At 41.6% G+C, this 22,654-nt stretch overlaps 1 protein-coding gene across 3 annotated transcripts in view; it reads right to left on the bottom strand.

The window, feature by feature from the left end:
• Positions 1–22,654, bottom strand: part of si:dkey-91i10.2 (uncharacterized protein LOC555224 homolog) — a 181,628-nt gene that overhangs the window by 86,908 nt on the left and 72,066 nt on the right. For all 3 annotated transcript variants that reach the window (XM_034185894.1, XM_034185893.1, XM_034185895.1), the window contains exon 3: positions 11,865–13,567. In XM_034185894.1, coding sequence (XP_034041785.1) covers positions 11,865–13,507 — 1,643 coding nt within the window. In that variant the 5' untranslated portion in view covers positions 13,508–13,567. The remainder of the gene's footprint in view (positions 1–11,864; positions 13,568–22,654) is intronic.

Below are 22,654 nucleotides of genomic sequence, written 5' to 3'. Positions count from 1 at the left end.
ACATTGACAATATCATTTATATAAATTAGAAACAGTTTTGGACCCAATACTGACCCCTGTGGGACGCCACAAGCATTGTCCAAGCATGATGATGTATATTCCCCCAACTTCACAAACTGTTTTCTGTTACTTAAGTAGCTTCTCACCCAGTGCAACACCAACCCCCTAATCCCATACTGTTCAAGTTTATTGATTAATATGTCATGATTAATTGTATCAAAAGCCTTTTTAAGGTCTATAAATATTCCAACTGAATGTAATTTGTGGTCTATGGCGTTTGTAATCTCCTCAACTGATTCTATTAATGCAAGTGATGTTGAACTATGTGCTCTGAATCCATATTGACTATCAGTAAGTAATTTATGTTTATTTATGAATTTGTCTAATCTATTATTGAATAACTTTTCTAATAATTTGGAAAATTGTGGAAGCAAAGAAACAGGTCTATAATTTGTGAAGTGGTGTCTATCCCCAGTCTTATACAGCGGCACAACCTTAGCTATTTTCATTTGATTGGGAAATTTACCGGTTTGAAATGATAAGTTACAGATGTATGTTAATGGTTCTACAATCCATTCAATGACCTGTTTTACCACCACCATATCAATTTCATTTAAATCGGTAGATGTTTTATATTTACAATTATTCACAATGTCTATAATTTCATTTCCATCCACTGCTGTGAGGAACATTGAACAGGGATTTCTTTCTATGAGATTATTATCCCAATCCTCAGGTTGGGAATCGGGAATTTTTTCTGCCAAGCTTGGTCCAATATTTACAAAAAAATTATTAAAAACCGTTGACTACCTCATCCTTATTTTCCTTCTTGACATTATTATCAATGAAATACTGAGGGTAACTCTGTTTTTTATTACCATTTTTGATAATGCTATTTAATATATCCCATATTCCTTTAATATTGTTTTTGTTATTATATAATATGTTACTATAATATTCCTTCCTACATACCCGTATAATATTAGTTAATCTATTTTTGTATTTCTTATATCTATTTTCTGCCTCTTTAGTCTTTAGTTTTATGAATTCTCTATACAGTGTATTTTTCTTATTACATGCATTTCGTAACCCTTTCGTCATCCATGGTCGAGCTTGGATTTTTTGTTTTCTGTAGTCTTGTTTAATTGGACAGTTTTTATCATATAATGATGTAAATATTTGTAAAAAAGTTTCATATGCACTATCAACATCACTTTCACTGTATACCTTTTCCCAGTTTTGCTCCTGTAAATCCTTCTTTAGTGTGTTCATGTTTTCCTCTGTCCGCACTCGCCTGTATTTTATTTTCTCCTCTGGCTGATTCCGCCGATGGTTTCTATTATAAACGATGAAAACTGGTAGATGATCACTAATGTCATTGATTAATAATCCACTCACAGTGTTATTCTCAATATCATTGCTGAATATATTATCAATTAAGGTAGCACTATGGGATGTAATTCTGCTTGGCCTGGTGATTTTTGGATATAAACTCATACTGTACATTATACTGATAAATTCATCTGTTATTTTATGCTTATTTGGATTGAGCAGATCAATATTTAAGTCACCACAAATGAACACAGTTTTTTGATTAGTTTTTGAGAACATTTTTCCCATACAGTCAGTGAATGTTTCAATACTAGATCCTGGTGCTCTATATATACAGCTGACTAATACATTTTTGCTTTTTTCTTCACATATTTCAATAGTTATACATTCTAATAAGTTATCAATCACAGTTGTCATATTGTCTACTATTTTATAATCCATGTTCTTATCCACATACACAGCCAATCAACCATGTCTGTGAGTCTGCATGGGTCTCCTTCTGTTTCCTGTGTCAAGCTACCAGGAGTCCTGATAGTAAGTCTTTTTTCTTAACTTTACCACTTCTCTTTTCACCTTATGCCACAACTCCTTGTACTCCTGCTTTCTTTATCTCTCTGACCATCACAATATTTTTGTGAACCTCTTTCTCCTTATGGTTTCCTGAACATCTTTGTTCCACCACCAAGTGTCCTGATTTTCTTCCGCTGTCCAGATGTCACACCCAGTACCTTCCTAGCTGTCTCCCTCACCACATCTGCAGTACTTTTCCAGTTGTCCAAAACTATTTCCCCTCCATCCAGTGCCTGTCTCACCTCCTCTCTGAATTCCACACGAATGTCTTCCTACTTCAGCTTTCACCATCTGATCCTTCATTGAGTTCTCACTCTCTTTCTCTTCTTCACCTCTAAAGTCATCATACCAACCACCATCTGATGCTGTCTAACTACACTCTCCCATACCACCACCTTACAGTCTCCAGTTTTGTTTGGGTTGTATCTCCAACAAATAGGGTGACCAGATGTCCCACATTGTGCCACATTTCGAAACTGAAGCCTGACTGTCAATAACAACGCCGGAAACTATCTCAATTTGCAGCACAAAGTGGGACATCTTGTCACCCTACCTACAAAGAATGTAGTCCACCTGTGTGCACCTTCCTCCACTCTTATATGTCACCCTGCAATCATCCTGTTTCTCAAAATAGGTACATATTCACCACAGCCATTGCCATCCTTTTGGCAAAATCTACTGTCATCTGCCCTTCTTTGATATCATGTCTACCCATTACTTCCTAATCAAAATGTTAAAAAGTGAGTTCCACATATACTCCTTGTCATGAACTGAGGAGGCGTGGCAGAGAAGGCAGTCAGACACATACGTATGCAGACTCACAGGCAGAGGAGTAATCAAAAAGTCAGGGGTTCTGTACACAGTTTGACAGTAATGAGGAAGTGGCAGATAAGCGTGAGGCAGAGGCAAAGTCCAAAAAATGAGCAAGGTTCAATAACACTGAGAGTCAAAGTACAAGGTGATGGTGTAGTGGTTAAGCTGTTGGGCTTGAGACCAGAGGATCCTTGGTTCAAATCCCAGCCTGACTGGAAAATCACTAGGGGCCCTTAGGCAAGGTCCTTAATCCCCTAGTTGCTCCCGGCTGGAAGAAGGGCTGTCACACAAGGCAACAGGCACAATGAACTGGCAGTGAGCTCTAAGACACACGAGGCATAAATATACAGAAGGTAATCAGGCTGCGATGTGAGACAGGTGCGAAGAACATTCAGGAAGAGGGCGTGATTGGACGAAGACGAGGGAAGACAGGAAACAAGAGAGTAGAGTTACAGGTGGGTGTGAAAATACCAACATGAAAAGAACAAAGAATCCAACTGTGAAACAAATAAAAGAACTGAAAAGAGATCAACTGGAACGGAACTCACCACATGGCAAAAGCATAACAAACAGATCATTCAACCAGTGACTGCAGTATAATAAACAGGAAATCAAAGATCGGGGCCAAACAGTAGATCAATGAGAAGTAGGGCTGCAGCTATCAATTATTTTAGTAATCGAGTATTCTATCGATTATTCTGGCGATTAATCGAGTAATAGGATAAAAAGTACTTTTGCGTTTTTAAACAACATCGATAGTCCAGGGCTCTCCTTAAGCAATGGCACAATGTCACTGCGCTGAAGTATTGGCATTTTGCTGAAATGGTGATGGGATGTGGCTTTCTGTTTTGTTTTCTCCAACTTGTAACCATTTTTAAGTTTTTTTTTTTTTTTTTTTTTTTAAGGTTGATGGACTGGGTCCCTGTGTGATTTTTTTCCCCCCTCTTTCTCTGCAATTCAGCAGATGCATTTCAGCTGGAGGTTGAACATGCAGCCTCGCAGTCAGTTTTTTTAATTATTATTTTATTTAAGTCACCGTGTTTGTGAAGTGTTGTGTGTTGTCCAAAAAGCAAAAAATTAAAAAGTCAAACAGTGTGAGTCATCAAAGAGTGGACTTCTGCTATTTGTCAATATAGCCGGGGCCAGAGCTGTGACTCGCCCGGTCTGAGCACCGTGCAGAGAGCAGCCGGCCACCGTCCCTCCCCACGTAGAGCAGACCGTGTGTTTTTTAAAACTAGACAAACACACTGCATCGCTTTAAATGCACAGTAAGTCTATTTCAGATGATCGGCGTGGACCATCTATCTCTTAAAAGGCTTTAGTTTACTCTGTGTCACGCTGGAAAGCGGTAGCTATCGTTGCTAATTTCATTAGCTGTTATGCTCCAGTCTTCTTCTGTTTTTTTTTTCCTGTGGACATTGCAGCGCCACATACAGGCCTGGCATATGTACTACAACGTTAAACGAAGCTTCGAGGCACAGAATACACACACACACATACAGTATATATATATATATATATATATATATATATATATATATATATATATATATATATATATATATATGAGGTCTGTTAGAAAAGTAATGGACCTTTTTATTTTATGCAAAAAATATATGGATTTGATTCATATGTTTTTACGTCAGCCAAGCTTGAACCTTCGTGCACATGCGTGAGTTTTTCACGCCTGTCGGTTGCGTCATTCACCTATGGGCAGGCTTTGAGTGAGCACTGGTCCACCCCCCTTGTCGGATTTTTATTGTCAGGGAAATGTGTCCCAACGTGTCCTCTGACACTCATGACGCGCAAAGCCTCCGCGCGGCTTTCCATGACAAAATCTCTTGTTAAAAGTGAAATCTGCCGGAAAATGGCTGATGTCCAGCTCTTGTGATAACCAGAGAAATTGCACACGGTGGTCCTGGAGCCATACAGCCATCCGTTTAGAAATGAAATGGTGGTTTCTGCCTGTCGATCGCGGCTCGGAGCGTGGTGCGCCATTGTGGGCCATCCTTAAAGCGGTAGTAACACTCCTTAATCTCTGTGAAGCCCAAAAAATTTTCACCGAAAGCCAAATTAATTTTCCGAATGGTTTCCAGCTGCCTGTGTCAAACAGTTTCTGAAAACATTCTGATGGAGCAAAGCCCAAATCATTCCGCCATTTCCCTGACAATAAAAATCCGACAAGAGGGGTGGACCAGTGCTCACTCAATTCCTGCCCACAGGTGAATGACGCAACTGACAGGCGTGAAAAACTCACGCATGTGCACGAAGGTTCAAGCTTGGCTGACGTAAAAACATATGAATCAAATCCATATATTTTTTGCATAAAATAAAAAGGTCCGTTACTTTTCTAACAGACCTCGTACTCAACAAAAATATAAACGCAACACTTTTGGTTTTGCTCCCATTTTGTATGAGATGAACTCAAAGATCTAAAACTTTTTCCCCATACACAATATCACCATTTCCCTCAAATATTGTTCACAAATCACTCTAAATCTGTGATAGTGAGCACTTCTCCTTTGCTGAGATAATCCATCCCACCTCACAGGTGTGCCATATCAAGATGCTGATTAGACACCATGATTAGTGCACAGGTGTGCCTTAGACTGCCCACAATAAAAGGCCACTCTGAAAGGTGCAGTTTTATCACACAGCACAATGCCACAGATGTCGCAAGATTTGAGGGAGCGTGCAATTGGCATGCTGACAGCAGGAATGTCAACCAGAGCTGTTGCTCGTGTATTGAATGTTCATTTCTCTACCATAAGCTGTCTCCAAAGGCGTTTCAAAGAATTTGGCAGTACATCCAACCAGCCTCACAACCGCAGACCATGTGTAACCACACCAGCCCAGGACCTCCACATCCAGCATGTTCACCTCCAAGATCGTCTGAGACCAGCCACTCGGACAGCTGCTGAAACAATCGGTTTGCATAACCAAAGAATTTCTGCACAAACTGTCAGAAACCGTCTCAGGGAAGCTCATCTGCATGCTCGTCGTCCTCATCGGGGTCTCGACCTGACTCCAGTTCATCGTAACCGACTTGAGTGGGCAAATGCTCACATTCGCTGGCGTTTGGCACGTTGGAGAGGTGTTCTCTTCACGGATGAATCTCGGTTCACACTGTTCACACTGCCCATTGAGCATGTTTGGGATGCTCTGGACCGGCGTATACGCCAGCGTGTACCAGTTCCTGCCAATATCCAGCAACTTCGCACAACCATTGAAGAGGAGTGTACCAACATTCCACAGGCCACAACTGACAACCTGATCAACTCTATGCGAAGGAGATGTTTTGCACTGCATGAGGCAAATGGTGGTCACACCAGATACTGACTGGTATTCCCCCCCCAATAAAACAAAACTGCACCTTTCAGAGTGGCCTTTTATTGTGGGCAGTCTAAGGCACACCTGTGCACTAATCATGGTGTCTAATCAGCATCTTGATATGGCACACCTGTGAGGTGGGATGGATTATCTCAGCAAAGGAGAAGTGCTCACTATCACAGATTTAGACTGGTTTGTGAACAATATTTGAGGGAAATGGTGATATTGTGTATGTGGAAAAAGTTTTAGATCTTTGAGTTCATCTCATACAAAATGGGAGCAAAACCAAAAGTGTTGCGTTTATATTTTTGTTGAGTGTATATACGAGGTCTATTAGACAATAAACCAACCCTTTTATTTATTTTTTAACTATATGGATTTGAATGACATGCGATTACACCAATCATGCTTGAACCCTCGTGCGCATGCGTGAGTTTTTTCACGCGTGTCGGTGACGTCATTTCCCTGTAGGCAGGCCTTGAGTGAGATGTGGTCCCGCCCTCTTGGCTGAATTCCTTTGTTTCACACGCTGCTCCAGACGGCGCACGTTGCTTTATCAAAATTTTTTCTGGATCTGTGAGGAATATCCGAGTGGATACTATTCGAGAAATTAAGATGGTTTTCGGTGAAAAGTTTAACGGCTGATGAGAGATTATGGGGTGTTTCTGTCGGTGTAAGGACTTCCCACAGAGCGGGACGTCCTGCAGCGCTTCCAGGTGCCGTCGTCGGCCTGTTTTGACCTGAAAACATCCTAATTTAAGGCTTAATTCACCCAGGACGTCGTGAGAGAACAGAGAAGATTCAGAAGAGGCCGGCATGAGGACTTTATGTGGACATTCCACTGTTTAAGGACATTTTTTAATGAAAGACATGCGCCGCGACAGGAAAAACACCTCCGTGTTGAAAACCATTTGTAAAATTCAGGCGGCTTTTGATGGCTTTCAACAAGTGAGTAACTAAGAAATTGTTTAACAGCTTGGGCATGTTCCAACTTGCCCGTTAAGGTTTCCGATGGAGGTGTTTTTCCTGTTGCGAGCCCCCGCAGTCGGGTCCAGCCCGACATGCGACTCTGCCCGCACGTTCTTTCATTACAAAATGTCCGTTAACAATGGAATGTCCGAATAAACTCCTCATGCCGACTTCTTCTGAAAGTTCTCTGTTCTCTGACAACTTCCTGGGTCAACAGAGCCTGAAATGTGGAAGTTTTCAACTTGAAACGGCGAGACGCTGCCACCTCGAAGCGCAGATCGCCGTCAGGCGCCGTGGGCCCTCCTTAAAGCAACACTACCAGACCAAAATCTCTCATCAGCCGTTAAAATTTTTACCGAAAACCAGCTGAATTTATCGAATGGTGTCCACTCAGTTGTGCCTTACAGTTTTGAAAAAAATTTGATCAAACAAAGCAGTAGTCTCTGAGCCATTCCTAAACAATGAAAAAATCGACGAGAGGGTGGGCGACTCCTCACTCAAAGACTGCCCACAGGCGAATGACGTAACCGACAGGCGTGAAAAAACTCTTGCATGCCCACGAGGGTTCAAGCACGTCTGATGTAATCACACGTGATTCAAATCCATATGGTTTTTGAAAAAAATAATAAGGTCGGATACTTTTCTAATAGACCTCGTATATATATATATATATATATATATATATATATACACACACACACACAGTGGTCCGTCGCTATAATGCGGTTCACCTTTCGCGGCCTCGCAGTTTCACTGATTTTTTTTTTTAGTGCAATTTTGCATGCTTTTTTTTTTAAACAGCGCATTGTGTTCTGCGTCTTTATCAGGCGGGCCGGTCGTGGCAACGGTCGGCATCACCGTGATTGCTCTCGCTGCCTCCGATGCGCTTACTGAGTCTGCAGGCTCGGTAAACGCAGCAGCGGGCCACTCACACCGCCCTCCTGTCTGCTGTGCGGAGCTGCGCCAAATCTGGCAACAGGTCCAGAGACTACGCTCGCTGTTTTGATGTGGATGTTGACCGCAGCCGCAGAGCTCCGTGGCCACCGAGAGAGGACTTGGATTCTTTGTGGGTCCCGCATCCATACCTCCGGAGGCAGTGAGCGAAGGGAGAGTTCTGCGTGTGTCTGTTTATAATCTTCTCGCCCAGAAGAAAAAAGAGAGTGTTTACACAGGAGAGAAAAGTGAGAAAATGTTAATGCCTGTTTGAGAAAAGTGTATAAAGTGTGTAGTGAGGGGGTTTTACAGCCTTAAACCATCTATAATAATTGCAAAAAATAGCGCTGACTACTTTGCGGATTTCGCTTATCGCAGGTTATTTTTAGAACGTAACTCCCGCGATAAACGAGGGACCACTGTGTATATATATATATATATATATATATATATATATATATATATATATGTGTGTGTGTGTGTGTGTGTGTGTGTGTGTGTGTGTGTGTGTGAGGTCTGTTAGAAAAGTATCCGACCTTTTTATTTTTTTCAAAAACCATATGGATTTGAATCACGTGTGATTGCATCAGCCAAGCTTGAACCTTCGTGCACATGCGTGAGTTTTTTCACGTCTGTCGGTTGCGTCATTCGCCTGTGAGCAGGCTTTGTGTGAGTACTGGTCCACCCCTCTCGTTGTTTTTTTATTGCGAATAAATGTCTGAACGATTTGGAGCTTTGCTGCATCAATTTTTTTCCAGAAACTGTGAGAGACCTCCAGGTGGACACCGTTCGGAAAATTAATATGGCATTCAGGGACAATTTTATGGGGATTACACAGATTAAGGAGTGATCCAGACGGTTTAAAGACCACCCACAGCTGCTGAGAGCGCACCGCGCTCCGAGCACCGATCGACAGGCTCAAACCCCGCTGAAACAACCAGATCATTTCCAACATGAAGGCTTTGTTGATCCGGGACGTCGTCTGACTTTCACAAAAAGGCAGAAGGCATGGACATCAGCACTTTTTCGGCACATTCCACTGTTACAGGAGTTTTTTTCATGGAAAGAAAAGCGGAGGGACGCGCCACCGTGCCGTTCATGACGCGGCACAAAACCACCTCCGTGTTGGTATCACAGGACGGCTTTGAGATGGCTTTCAGGCGGCTTCCGGTTGCTTTTCAGTCGTGTGATTATCCGAGAAATTGAGCATGAGCTGGACATGTCCTGTGAGGCTTCATCATGGCTCCGCAGCTGTGGGCGGTCTTTAAACCATCTGAATCACTCCTTAATCTGTGTAATCCCCATGAAATCGTCCCTGAAAGCCATATTAATTTTCCGAATGGTGTCCACCTGGAGGTCTCTCACAGTTTCTGGAAAAAAATTGATGCAGCAAAGCTCCAAATCATTCAGACATTTATTCGCAATAAGAAAACGACGAGCGGGGTGGACCAGTGCTCACACAAAGCCTGCTCACAGGCAAATGACGCAACCGACAGGCATGAAAAAACTCACGCATGCGCACGAAGGTTCAAGCTTGGCTGATGCAATCACACGTGATTCAAATCCATATGGTTTTTGAAAAAAATAAAAAGGTCGGATACTTTTCTAACAGACCTTGTATATATATATATATATATATATATATATATATATATATATATATATATATATATCCCCCTTGAACTGCCACCTTATCATGGTGGGGGAGTTTACTTACCCGGATGATCCTAGGAGCTATGTTGTCGGAGGCTTCGTGCCCCTGGTAGGGTCTCCCATGGCAAACAGGTCCTAGGGGATGGGTCAGACTAAGGGCAGTTCAGAAGCTCCCATGACCAGTATAATATCAAGGACCGAGACGTCGCCCGGTACGGCGGAGCCAGGGCCCCACCCTGGAGCCAGGCCTGGGGTTGGGGCTCACGCGCGAGTGCCTGGTGGTCGAGCCTTAGCCCACGGGGCCTGGCTGGGCCTAGCCCGAAAGAGCGACGTGGGCCTGCCCTCCTGTGGGTTCACCACCTGTAGAAGGGGCCATGGGGGGTTCGGGTGCAGAGAGGACTGGGTGGAGGTCGAGGGCGGGTGGTCCGGTGGCCCGGTCCATGCTCACAGCCTCTGCCTGTCGGGACGCGGAATGTCACCTTGCTAGGGGGGAAGGAGCCTGAGCTTGTGAGGGAGGTTGAGAGGTACCGACTATAGATAGTCGGGCTCACCTCCACGCACAGCTTGGGCTCTGGTACCCAACTCCTGGACAGGGGCTGGGGGCTCCACTTTTCTGATGTTGCCCATGGGGAGAGGTGGCGGGCGGGGGTAGCATTGCTCATTGCTCCCCAGCTCAGTCGCCATGTGTTGGAGTTCACCGCAGTGAACAAGAGGGTCACGTCGCTTTGCCTTCGGGTTGGGGACAGGTCTCTCACTGTTGTCTTGGCCTATGGGCCGAGCGGCAGTGCAGAGTACCCGACCTTTTTGGAGTCTCTGGGAGGGGTAGTAGATAAGATAAGGTAAGATAAACTTTATTGATCTCACAGAGGAGAAATTCACGTTACGTCAGCTCTTAAAAAACACACAAGATGGGGGCAAGTAGAGGAAAATGTTCATCAAACAGCGTGTGCAAGGATAAGCAATAATAATAATACTTGTAACAGTACAATAAAATAAGAAAATGAGGTAGAAATAGAATATGTATGTATATATACACACACACATACACACATACATGCATGTATATATATTCCTCTTCAAGATACAATTTTTGATAGGTGAGACTTACATATAACCCAGTGCAATTTATACTCCACAAAATATGGCATGTGTAACTTTTGCTTTTGATTAATCTGCTTCTTTTACACAGCTCATTCATTGAAACAGACCAAACAGTCAGCACAGCATGCTTACAAGTAATATGTAGAAGTGGGAGGAAGGTTGGACAGACTGATCAAGTAGCTGTGATATTTACACTGCACAGAGGCCTGGACACCAATGATGCTGCAGATGCTGCTTTTTGTTTGTCCTTCGTCACACTGAGACATGTTTATATTGAACCAACAGACGGGCCAAATCATCCGACACGGACCAAAAGCAAGTCTGCTGGGATGGTGCCAGTCCTGACTGGCAGTTTGTCATGTTCCCTGCTGCATCCCACCCACAGTCTGGTCTGCAGAAGCAAACACACGCACGCACGTGCTTGCTTGCACACACACACACATGCTCAGCTGTCATGTACAACAGCTGTGATCACAATGACTTTGATCAATCTATAACACAAAAAGCACACGATTAAACTGATAGGATTCAAACACACCAAGCAAAGCTCACACAACTAAACACACATCAGCATTACACCTCTACTGTGAGCGTCGGCGCAGCTCAGAGAATCTAATTTCACTGTCACAGTGCTGATATGCATCAAAACACAATGTGCTTATTGCATGTCAGTCAACGGAAAATTTACCTCAAAAACAGTGAAAAAACAAAACTTGTGTTTGTACACCTGAAGCTGCTTCATAATAACAGACAGGAACTTTTCCTGTACATCTGGACTCTGTGTAGACAATAACTCAAAATGTATGACTGCTCTCACTGTGTAACTCACCAAATGAAAAAGACCATAAACACGGATTAGTTTGCAAACTTTGATACAGCAGTTCAATGCCAAAAGCAACAATGTTGTGCTTATGTAATATAACATAAACAGTACTGTGCAAAAGTTTTAGGCACATTTAATGCATCATAAAAGCACTAAAAATTTTGAAAACCTGATAAATATTCATAAATAAATGAAATGGGTGATGAACTTCAATTCCACAGATAATTTCTATGAAAATTTAGCTCTAGTTATGTCATTTTTCAGTATATAAGTCACATCTTAAAAACTATTTTAAGAAAATCACGACTTAAAGTATAAATATTCTTAAAGGCATACTAACCTTTTCTTGATGAGGTCCAGTGCAGATCCAATCAAGCCGTCCTTCATCTTGTAGAGCTTAGCTCCATAACTGGACAGGTCTGTCCCATCCAGAAGGAGTGCAGGGCAACAACTGGAGGGATGATCCCACTTTTCTTTGCTGGAAGGGAAGGGAACTGGTCCTGCTACTTCCAGACTGCTCCTTCTACATTTGCTGCTCTCTTCTTCCACTACTGCAGCAGAAGTGTTCTCTGGGGTCAAGCTGGCCAGCGGCTGCAGGGGTGAGCGAGGAGAAGGGCTTGTACAGATTGGAGAGTATGCGCTGGTGATGGAGGGGGTGGTTGTAGTGCTGTTACTGCTCGTGCTGTTAAAGAGAAGGGTCTCTGAGGAGCTGACAGTCTGCAGGCCATCACTACTTGATGCTGCTGTGTCACTGCCTGTCCTGTTTGCTCTGGCTTCTTGCCTTGGTGTCTTTTCCAAACATCCTTCCTCCACTGCCACACTAGATGATGGAAGAATTTGCCTTTCCAATCCAACTATTTCCTCCAGCCAGTTTTCACATACCACAGAGTCCACTGCAGACTTCTGGCTGTGTTCCCCCTCCTTCTGCCTCATCCTCTTAAACTCCTCAAAGGTTGGAATGTGTAATCGGCCCACTGGGTGTCTGCGGTGTTCACATACAGATTCTGGTTGGCTTCTGTTGCCTGTGATATTTTCTGTTGTACTGGATGTCTTAACTACTTCGGGGCTGACTGGGGAGCTGTGCAGAGGCAGGTTCGGGCTACTGTTCTGCCGTCTGAGCTGCAAACGCCTCAGTACCTCCTGCTTGATCTCTTCATGACTGGTAAGCCGCAGTGCGCACAGCGGTCTCGCCCCAACTCCTGAAGTCACATGAGGGATATCCTCTCTTTTGACAGGTACAGCACCAGGAGTCACTTGAGCCCGAAGTGGGAGTGGCCTAAGAGGCTCAACCCCTGACCTTGCACTCTGTAGGCGCAGCCTCTCCCTTAGGCCCTTGCGGGCATCCCATTCATCCACGCCGCCAGGGAACAGCCACTGAGGGAGCGATGTAAGGTCCTTCCTGGTCAGCGCTTTCCGAGTGCAGAATGCTTGACTCTCTTGATTGGGAATCATTACTTGGGTCCCAACCACAGGCCCATCCTGAGGCCCATCATACCAGTGGCTAGTAGTGGTATACTGCAAAATAAACTCACTGTCCACACTTCTGTAAGGGGCTGCACTGAATGCACATGTGCCAGAGTCACCTACATTGTTCCAGTAGAGGTTCTCCATACTCCTATAAGGTCTACTGGTATTCTTTCCAAGTTGGATAGAGGAGGATGAGACTTGTCCTGCCCTGACCCCAGCGTGACCATGTCCCCTGGAGCAGGACCTCAGTCCAAGATTGGTAAGCAGAGTGCTGCTGTTACATCTTGCCATGAGTGGAAAGTGGGGGTCCTGGAGCCCAGGGTAGCAAGGTATACTGGATCTGTGTGGAGGAAAGGAGGACAAGAAGTCAGGAGACAGGGGGAGGCTAGCAATGCAGGGCTCCATATTTACAAAGAAGTTGAGAGGGGAAGGGCAGCCAGTGGGAAGGCTGACGGATGACGTGGCAGATGAGGTGGAAGGGTAGTCACATAGTAGTGGAGGTTTTATGTCGGGCATCGCTGCTGGTTCAGGAAGCAGCCCTGAGACATACAGTGAGCAGGTCCAGACATCCACAGACTGCAGAGACAAAAAGTATGTGGACACGAGATCAGAGATAGTGTGCGTGTGTGTATGAGTGAGAGAGAGTGCACACAACTTAAATTAAACGGTCTTTTATCAACCCTGAAAAGTACTAATTTTTGGTACTGCTATAACAGCACACAGCAAAGTCTGCAGTGTTAAATTCACACATTGTTAAAGTTAACACAAGAAAAGTGTTGAGTCCAATCTTTTCACTGTTAAATCAACACATCATTTAATCATTGAAAGTGTTGGAAATATTAACATGGCTAAAACTAAGTAGCATTAACACTCTACTACACACGTGTCAGAATATCAACACCACCAGATTACACATTTTAAGTTACACTAACAGGGTTTTGGTCAAGGACACAGATAAGTAGCCTGAGTGGGATTCAAACCCAGGGTTACATATTGCCAAGCCAGTTCCTTAACCACTGAGTTACCTGCCTAATGGTTTGGATATGAAGTCAAGACAGGTTTTACTAAAAACACGTGGTTGGCTTTGAATCTGAAACAGTCTCACTATAAGCGACAGTGCTACGTCTGAACCATTGCATTAAAAACTTATTTGTTGTGTGGGCCGCCAGAAGAGGAGGTGACTTTCCACCTTCTGACTGTTTTTGTTACTGGGTGTGCACACACCCACATCTCACTGTTTGTGCTCCTCGCCAGCAGTACCAGATCCGACAGTCGGGGACGGTGGTCACCTGGGAATTCGGGACTTGGCGGCTCCAGTATTCTCCGGGTTCTGTGGTGGTGAAAATCATGTGGTTCCGGCTCTTCTCAGGACAGACGTCTCCTATCCTCGAGCCTGCCCACACGTCACCTTGGTGTATTGACTGCTGTCAGATTCTGTGATTGTCTGTATCATCATTGTGCACATTCACAACATTAAATTGTTACCTTTTGGCTCATCTATTGACCATTCATTTGCGCCCCCTGTTGTGGGTCCGTGTCACTACACTTTCCCCAACATTATTGTTCAGAAACAAATTTTTCTCAACATGCAAGCGTTAGATAGATAACACTATCAGAGTTAAAATTGGCTTCTCTCTTTTCAATCAGTCAATCAGGCTTGATTATTGTAATGCACTTTATACTGGTATTAACCACTCGTATTTTACACACCTCCAACTGGTGCAGAATGCTGCTGCTCGTCTTTTAATGAACACTTGCAGACGTAAGCATATTACACCTGTACTGTACTCACTCCACTGGCTTCCAGTTCATTTTAGAATTGCTTTTAAGATTTTAATGTTTGTTTTTAAGGGTAAATGGCCTTGCACCTTCCTGCCTGTCTGAAATTTTAACTCCCTGCACTTACAGTAGGACATTATGGGCATCTGGTCAGCTTTACTTACAGATACAGAGTCTTTATTGTCATTGTAACAAGTACAATGCAAGGTAAGGTGCAAGCCTTTCAGTGCAAATATAAACCTGAGTAAACCACATGCAGGCTTGAACACAAAGAAAAATAAAAATTAAATTTAACCGAATGAAAGAGGTATGTCCAGAGCAGTGTTGCCACAGTTACTTTGAAAAAGTAATCCAATTACTGATTACTCCTTGAAAAAGTAACTTAGTTACTTTCCTGATTACTCAACTGTAAAAGTAACTAAGTTAGATTACTAGTTACTTTTTTAGTTACTTTCCCCAGCTGCCGACAACAACCTTCTGCCACCTCAACATGACAATGATACCTGTTTTGCCAAAACTCACTTTATAGTCACCCTTTCTTGACTTCAATGAAAATAAATACTTGTTTTATAAAAAAGTAAAATAAAGAACTCTCTCTTGACCTCATATTTAACTGTTGACAGCACTGTAACAGTAAAACTTGCAATTTCGAACCTACATTGTTTATAAATGTAACTATTAAATTCTAACATTTTTCTAACATTTAAATTCTCTCTAAACATTTTACTTGTCGAAATTATTATTATTTTAAGCAATATTAGTAGTTGTAATAAAAAACGGCTTCAAAACTGGACCTTTAATCTAGGGGTGTTGTGGGGGAGGGGGGCACATCCTTGCCCCACGTCCCCATTCCATCTGGATTCGCCCCTGCTTTGGCATTTGAGCACAAAGAATGGATAACATTTATTTATGCAGGAAAACAGGACCAGATTTACAGGTAAGAAAGTTTCATTGCGTTTTCACATCATGTGGTCCTCAGAAAGAGAGTTTAGGTGCATTTGAGTGGAAAATAGTGTTAGTTGTTGACGCGTCGTGGAGGATCAGCTGTTTTTAACAAGACGATACGGAGCGGCTCAGCTCAGAATTCTAAATAAAGGAGGAAAAGAAGTATAAAAATGTCTTTGTAAAGCTCAGTGCAGGTGTGCTGATCACCGCGCTTAAGAGGTGAGGACGAGCTGCTACAGAAAACCGTGGATGAAAAGCTCACAGCTCTGCTTAAAGTGGGCAGTTCAGGTGAACTACAACCTCCTGCCCACGGACCAAGTTTAATGCTGCTATCGACCCACAATGTAAAAATAATAGTAACGCACAGTGACTTGGAGAAGTAACTTTAATCTGATTATTGATTTGGAAAGATTAACGCGTTAGATTACTCTTTACTAAAAAAAAGTGGTCAGATTAGAGTAACGCGTTACTAATTAACGCGTTACCGGCATCACTGGTCCAGAGGGCAAATTCAAAAAAGAAAAAATTATAAGAACATAGTAGTGATAAAGAGATTACATATTTAAAAAAGAGAAAAGTATGTACAAAACTGTGATACTTCAGTGGCAGTGGATACTGCACATTATATAACATGTGTGGATCCTTGTCATTTGATTGGTGGGTTGCATGTCATGTGATTATTCATACCGCGCAATATTCTTTTTAGTGTGCAATTTTGCTGCAATATGAAATATGAAAAAAATGTGCTATTGCATGCCCCGACCACCGCGCACGCTCACACTACCAGGGGCAGCGTTTAGCTAAATATGCTGGCGTTTGTTTTTCTTGCGGACGGTGATTTAAAGGAGATAAATGACGCTGCTAATTCTTCTAACACAAAAAACAAATCCACTATGCTGTAAGCCATCTGGAGGCATGAAGAGCTGTTAGGATGGAAACCTGGACACATTTCTGATGTGATTTTTCACTGGACTGAGGAACTACACAAAGTCTTTTTTTTTTTGCAAGTATACAAAGTCAACGTACGGCATCACTGACTACATCGTCACAATTTTGGACTCCAATTTAAAGTTCGTGTTGGACTTAAGCACCAGTGGAACACCAAAATGTAAGTCCCTTTTCTGTTGTTTATAAATTAATAAAATATCAAATGACAAGGATATATTTTTACCTTTATATAAAACAAATAATGAATGATTTGTCATTCTTTCAATGGAATGAATAATTTGGTGAAAGCTGGAATGTTCCATTCAACTCGGCTATGCCTTGTTGAATGGAACATTCCACCTTTCACCTCATGAAATATTCGTACCATTGATGTCATAAACATTCATTATTTGTATATTATACAAATAATGAATGTTTATGAATTCAAAGGTATTATTATTATTATTATCATTTGTTTTTATTATTTATTTCTTTTTTCAGAAACCCCTTCTCTACTCCACTCCACCATGATGTTGTGTGACTAAACTGGTGATGCAAAATATAAAACTTGCCGTATTCCCAGATTTCAGATTCCCAGTGGCTTCCCTTACTATTCTCCTTTTTGCATGGTCACTCACAACACAGATTTACAAAACAGTACCATAATGTTTGCGTTTCTTAGTAACTGATGTAAATATAGTCCAAGACGTATCCAGTGACTTAGAAATTTACATGTAACCATCCCCGGACTTATCCAAAATATAGTTGCTGTGAAAGCAATGATTCATGCGTGTTATATCAAAGGGTGTCATTACTTATGCAACCCATCACCTTGGCTTTGAGACTTTTATTTAATTTATATCAAGTTGTAGAGATTTACTTTGAGTTTTAGTTCAAGGAGGACAATTTTTGAAATTTTCATGTAGAGTAGCCTGAATAACTTTTTGTCATCAGCTTTAACTGTAAAGGGCTGAATAATCCTATAAATCACAGTAAGGTTTTACACCACCTCCAGCATCTAGGCACCCAGGTAATGCTATTACAGAAGACAAACCTTAAAGCATCTGATCACTTGAGGCTGAAGAGGGGCTGGATGGGTCACATCTATCACTCCTCTTGTCAGGACAGGTCACGACGTACAGCTATCCTGCTGCATACGTAAGTCTCTTTCCTTTCTCCTTTTCCTCCACTGCAGTACCATTTCTGATCCAAATGGCAGATTTGTTATAGTCAATGGACCCTTCTTTGGCACTCCTGTAATCCTTGCCCATGTTTATGCTCCTAATTATGATAATGATGCTTTTTTTAAAAAAAACATTTGGTCTCATTAATCCCCGATATGTCTTTGTATTTTTGAATTTTAGGTGGAGACTTTTAACTGTTGGCTTGACCCTCAGTTGGATCATTCCTCCTTCGAGGTCCACCAAAGTAATACAGTCGTTTACACAGCAATTTAGACTTTTGGATATCTGGCACTTTTTTAATCCCACTAAAAGGGAATATTCTTTTTTTTTTTTACTCATGTCCATCATACCATTGTTCATATTGATTTTCTTCTGAGTTGACAACAGGTTTCTCCCTTTGGTATATCTGCCTGTAAATACGACATTAGAGTTATTTCTGACCATGCCCCAACCTCTATGATGATACATTTTAATAACTTAATCAATAATTGCCCACTTTGGCTTCTGAGGATTTTGAGAAGGTTATTTCATAGCAGATTGATTTCTTTGTTAGTTTGAACAAAACATCAGGCATGTACTATAGGAGATTCTAAAAGCATATATAAGAGGTGAGGTTATCTCATGCAGGATATAAGAAAAAACTCAGGAAGCATAAATTGTCTGATCTAACACACAGTATTTCTCAACTTGACAATCTTCATCTTCTGACATTTATAAGGAATCCCTCTCTTTACAGGCTGAATTTGATGTTCTTATGTCACATCATACTACTGAGCTAATGCTGCAGTCACGATCCAGCTTTTTTGAGCATGGTTATAAGTCCAGTAAGCTTCTGGCACACCAAATTCGGCAGGCATCTTCACATCAAATCCCTCAGACTTGGTCTAATGTGGGCATGACCCCTGATCCTTTGGAAATCAATAATGCATTTAAAGAATTTTATCTTTCTCTTTATTATATCTATATCTGATCTAGATTCCACCTCACAGGACTTCGATAGTTATTATGGCAAATTAGATATTCCCATCATTACCACTGAACAGCTTGCAGCTGGAGAGACTGATGAACTTAACACAGCCACACTGTCTTTGCAGAGTGAAAAAAGTCATGGATGTTCTTTATTTTCTTAAACTGGAAAAAAAAAAGGGATTTTTTTCTCAAGGGTACTGCACATAAGTTTTGGAAGGTATGGCGAGCCTTCCTGCAACATGTTGAGAGAATGAATTTTCCATTCCTTCCTTCCTGATACAACTTGGGCCAGTTGGTTGTACTTCCTATGTTACACCAACCACCTGCTCGTCATTCCTAAATACATCCATGAATTTATTTTTTGGCGTTTGCCTTCTCTTCCTTCATGGTGGCTCTAGCCTCAGCATCTTTCTCCCTATACAGTTGTATGCAAACCTTTGGGCACCCCTGATATTTTTCATGATTTTCCTTTATAAATCATTGGTTGTCTGGATCAGGAAGATGTCATTTGAGGTTTCATGGTGATCAGGATTCAGGTGTTTAGTGTGCAGAGAGAAGCACTTAAAAAGTGAATACCATTAAATATCTTGGTATTACAGTTGTATGCAAAAGTTTGGGCACCCTTGATGATTTTCATGAGTTTCCTTTATAAATCATTGGTTGTCTGGATCAGAAATTTCAGTTAAATTTATCATATAGCAGACGAACACACTGATATTTGATAAGTGAAATGAAGTTTCGAGTATTTACAGAAAGTGTGCAATAATTAAACAAAATTAGGCAGGTGTATAAATTTGGGCATCCTTGTCATTTTATTGATTTTAATACATTTAGCATGAATTATTGGAACACAAAATTGGTTTGGTAAGGTCACTGACCCTTGACCTTCTTACACAAGTGAATCCAATCACAAGAAAGGGTATTTAAGGTGGCCATTTACAAATGTTTCCCCCTCTTTGCATCTCTTCTAATGAGTGGTAACATGGGAGCCTCTAAACAACTCCCAAATGACCTGAAAACAAAGATTGTTCATCATCATGGTTTAGAGGAAGGATACAAAAAGCTATCTCAGAGATTTCAGCTGTCAGTATCCACTGTGAGGAACACAGAATAGAATACTGCAGGAACAGTACTAGTTAAGGCCCGAAGTGGCAGGCCAAGAAAAATCTCAGATAAGCTATAGTGAAGGATGGTGAGAACAGTCATAGTCAGCCCACAGACCTGCTCCAAAGACCTACAACATGATCTTGCTGCAGATAGTGTCTCTGTTCATCATTCAACTATACAGCGCACTTTCTCTGTATGATGCTGTAATGCAGAGGAAGCCTTTTCTGTGTACACGCCACAAACAGAGTCACTTGAGGTATGCTAAAGCACATTTGGACAAACCTGCTTCATTTTGGAATAAGGTGCTGTGGACTGATGAAACTAAAATTGAATTATTTGAACATAACAAGGGGCGGTATGCATGGCTGAAAAAGAACACAGCATTCCAAGAAAAACACTTGCTACCGACAGTAAAATTTGGAGGTGGTTCCATCATGCTGTGGGGCTGTGTGGCCAGTGCAGGTACTGGGAATCTTGTTAAAGTTGAGGATCACATGGATTCCGGTCAATATCAGCAGATTCTTGAGAACAATGTTCATGAATCAGTGACAAAGTTGAAGTTGTGCCAGGGCTGGATCTTTCAATAAGACGACCCGAAACATTGCTCAAAATCTACTAAGGCATTCATGCAGAGGAACAAGTACAACATTCTGGAATGGCCATCTCAGTCCCCAGACCTGAACATTTTTGAAAATCTGTGGTGTGATTATTAGCGGGCTGTCCCTGCTTGGAAACCAACAAACCTGATATGTCTTGTAAAGAAAAATGGTCCAAAATACCTTCAACCAGAATCCAGACTCTCATTGGAAGCTATAAGAAGCATTTAGAGGCTGTTGTTTCTGCAAAAGGAGGATCTACTAAATATTGATGTATTTTTTTCTGTTTGGGTGCCCAAATTTATGCACCTGTCTAATTATGTTTAAAGAATTATTGCACACTTTCTGTAAACCCTATGAACTTCATTTCACTTCTCAAATATCACTGTGTTTGTCTGCTATATGACATATTTAACTGAAATTGCTGATCCAAACAACCAGTGATTTATAAAGGAAAATCATGAAAATCATCAGGGGTGCCCAAACTTACATACAACTGTATATCCTGGATCCCTCCTCTGCACATCCAAGTCATCTCAGTCTCACCTCGCTGACTTTATTTCTAAACCGTTCCACTGTGCTGTCCTTCTGATAAATTCATTCCTAGTCTTATTCAGTCTCATCACTCACAAAGGAAATAACAGCATCTTTACCTCTGCCACCTCCAGCTGCACTTCCTGTTTTTTTGTCAGCACCACCACCTCCAAGCCATGAAGCATTGCTGGTCTAATTGCCATCTTGTAAAGGTTTGCTTTCATTCTTGCACATCCTCTTTAGTCACTCTATCACTACATTCCAGTAGAGCAGACATGTGGCATAAGAGTTGAACTACCAACCATAGATTGTATATATGCTGGACAAACTCTTAATGCAGCTCTGGTTGTTCCCATATTGGCAGTGCTTACTCCACCTAAGTACTGGCCAACTCATAAATGGGTAAAAAAGATGGTTTGGATGTTTTCAAGGATTAAAGTTCTTAGTTGCTATGATTAACATTTGTCAATTGGGCTGCCAAAAGGCCATATATGAGATCAATGCAGATCTGATGACAATTTTTAAAAAAGGGGAGGGGGTGTTGTCTTATTAGACTGTCGATTATGATATGCAGCTTCACCCAACACAGGCATGTAAGTTTTCCACAGTTTTTCCTCAAAAATTCAGATTTTCAATGATTTTTTGCAAGCTCTCAGGTAGTCTGTAGATTTGTCAGTGGCTCCAGTGGCTTTTTTCATGAAAATGAATTTAAGTATTTCTAGACATTGCATTCTAAAACAATGGCTCTTCTGTGGACAAAAGTTTTTCGGTAGGGTGTGATGATGAATCTGACTGAAAGCATTCAACAGGTGAGATTAAAAAAATGGCTATTTACTCTGTGCCCGTTTGTAACAACTTTAAATGGTCATGGCTGGAGGAAAAGGACAAGGTCAGAGACTATTTTTTGGACTACACGAGAAAGCTGTGCGGTTTCATGACCACTTGAAGTACATGGAAAACAGTGCCTCCGTGATCATGCCAAAACAGTCAAAGTTGCTCAAACGTCTGCGCAGTCAACCCAACAACTTTTTTATAGCTATCTATCTAACAGATCACAGACATTGTTTTTTAATGGCAGCTTCTCTAGCACCAGGAGTATTGTATATGGAGTGCCACAAGGGAGTTGCCTTGATCCATTATGATTTACAATTTTCACGAATGATTTACCATATATTTTAGTTAAAGCTAGTATAGTGATGTATGCAGATGCTTCAACCATTTATACATCAGCATGCTCATGCAATGATTTAGAAACTGTTTTAAATATGGAACTGCACAATGTAGCTGACTGGATAACATCTAACAAGCTAGTGTTAAATACAGTAAAGACTAACTGTATGATTATTGGCTCCAGTTGTGTTATTATGAAAAACCCCATATTAAATATTAAAATTAATAATATGATAATAAATCAAGTATATGAGACCAAGCTGCTGGGTGTAACGGTAGACTCAAAATTAACATTGAAAAACATATAAATAATATTTTTGTAAAACATGGGCAGGGGTATATTGATTATGAGAAGACATGCAAGGTTTTTAAGTTGTACTACAACAAATTATGTTATTAAAGCATTACTATTAGTATTTCTGGACTATTTCCCAGCAGTTGGTCAAATTCCA

This window comes from Thalassophryne amazonica, chromosome 14, assembly GCF_902500255.1.
Source record: "Thalassophryne amazonica chromosome 14, fThaAma1.1, whole genome shotgun sequence".
Classification (NCBI taxonomy): Eukaryota; Metazoa; Chordata; class Actinopteri; order Batrachoidiformes; family Batrachoididae; genus Thalassophryne; species Thalassophryne amazonica.
Note: the sequence above shows the minus strand (reverse complement) of the source record. Positions and strands in the feature narration are given on the sequence as shown.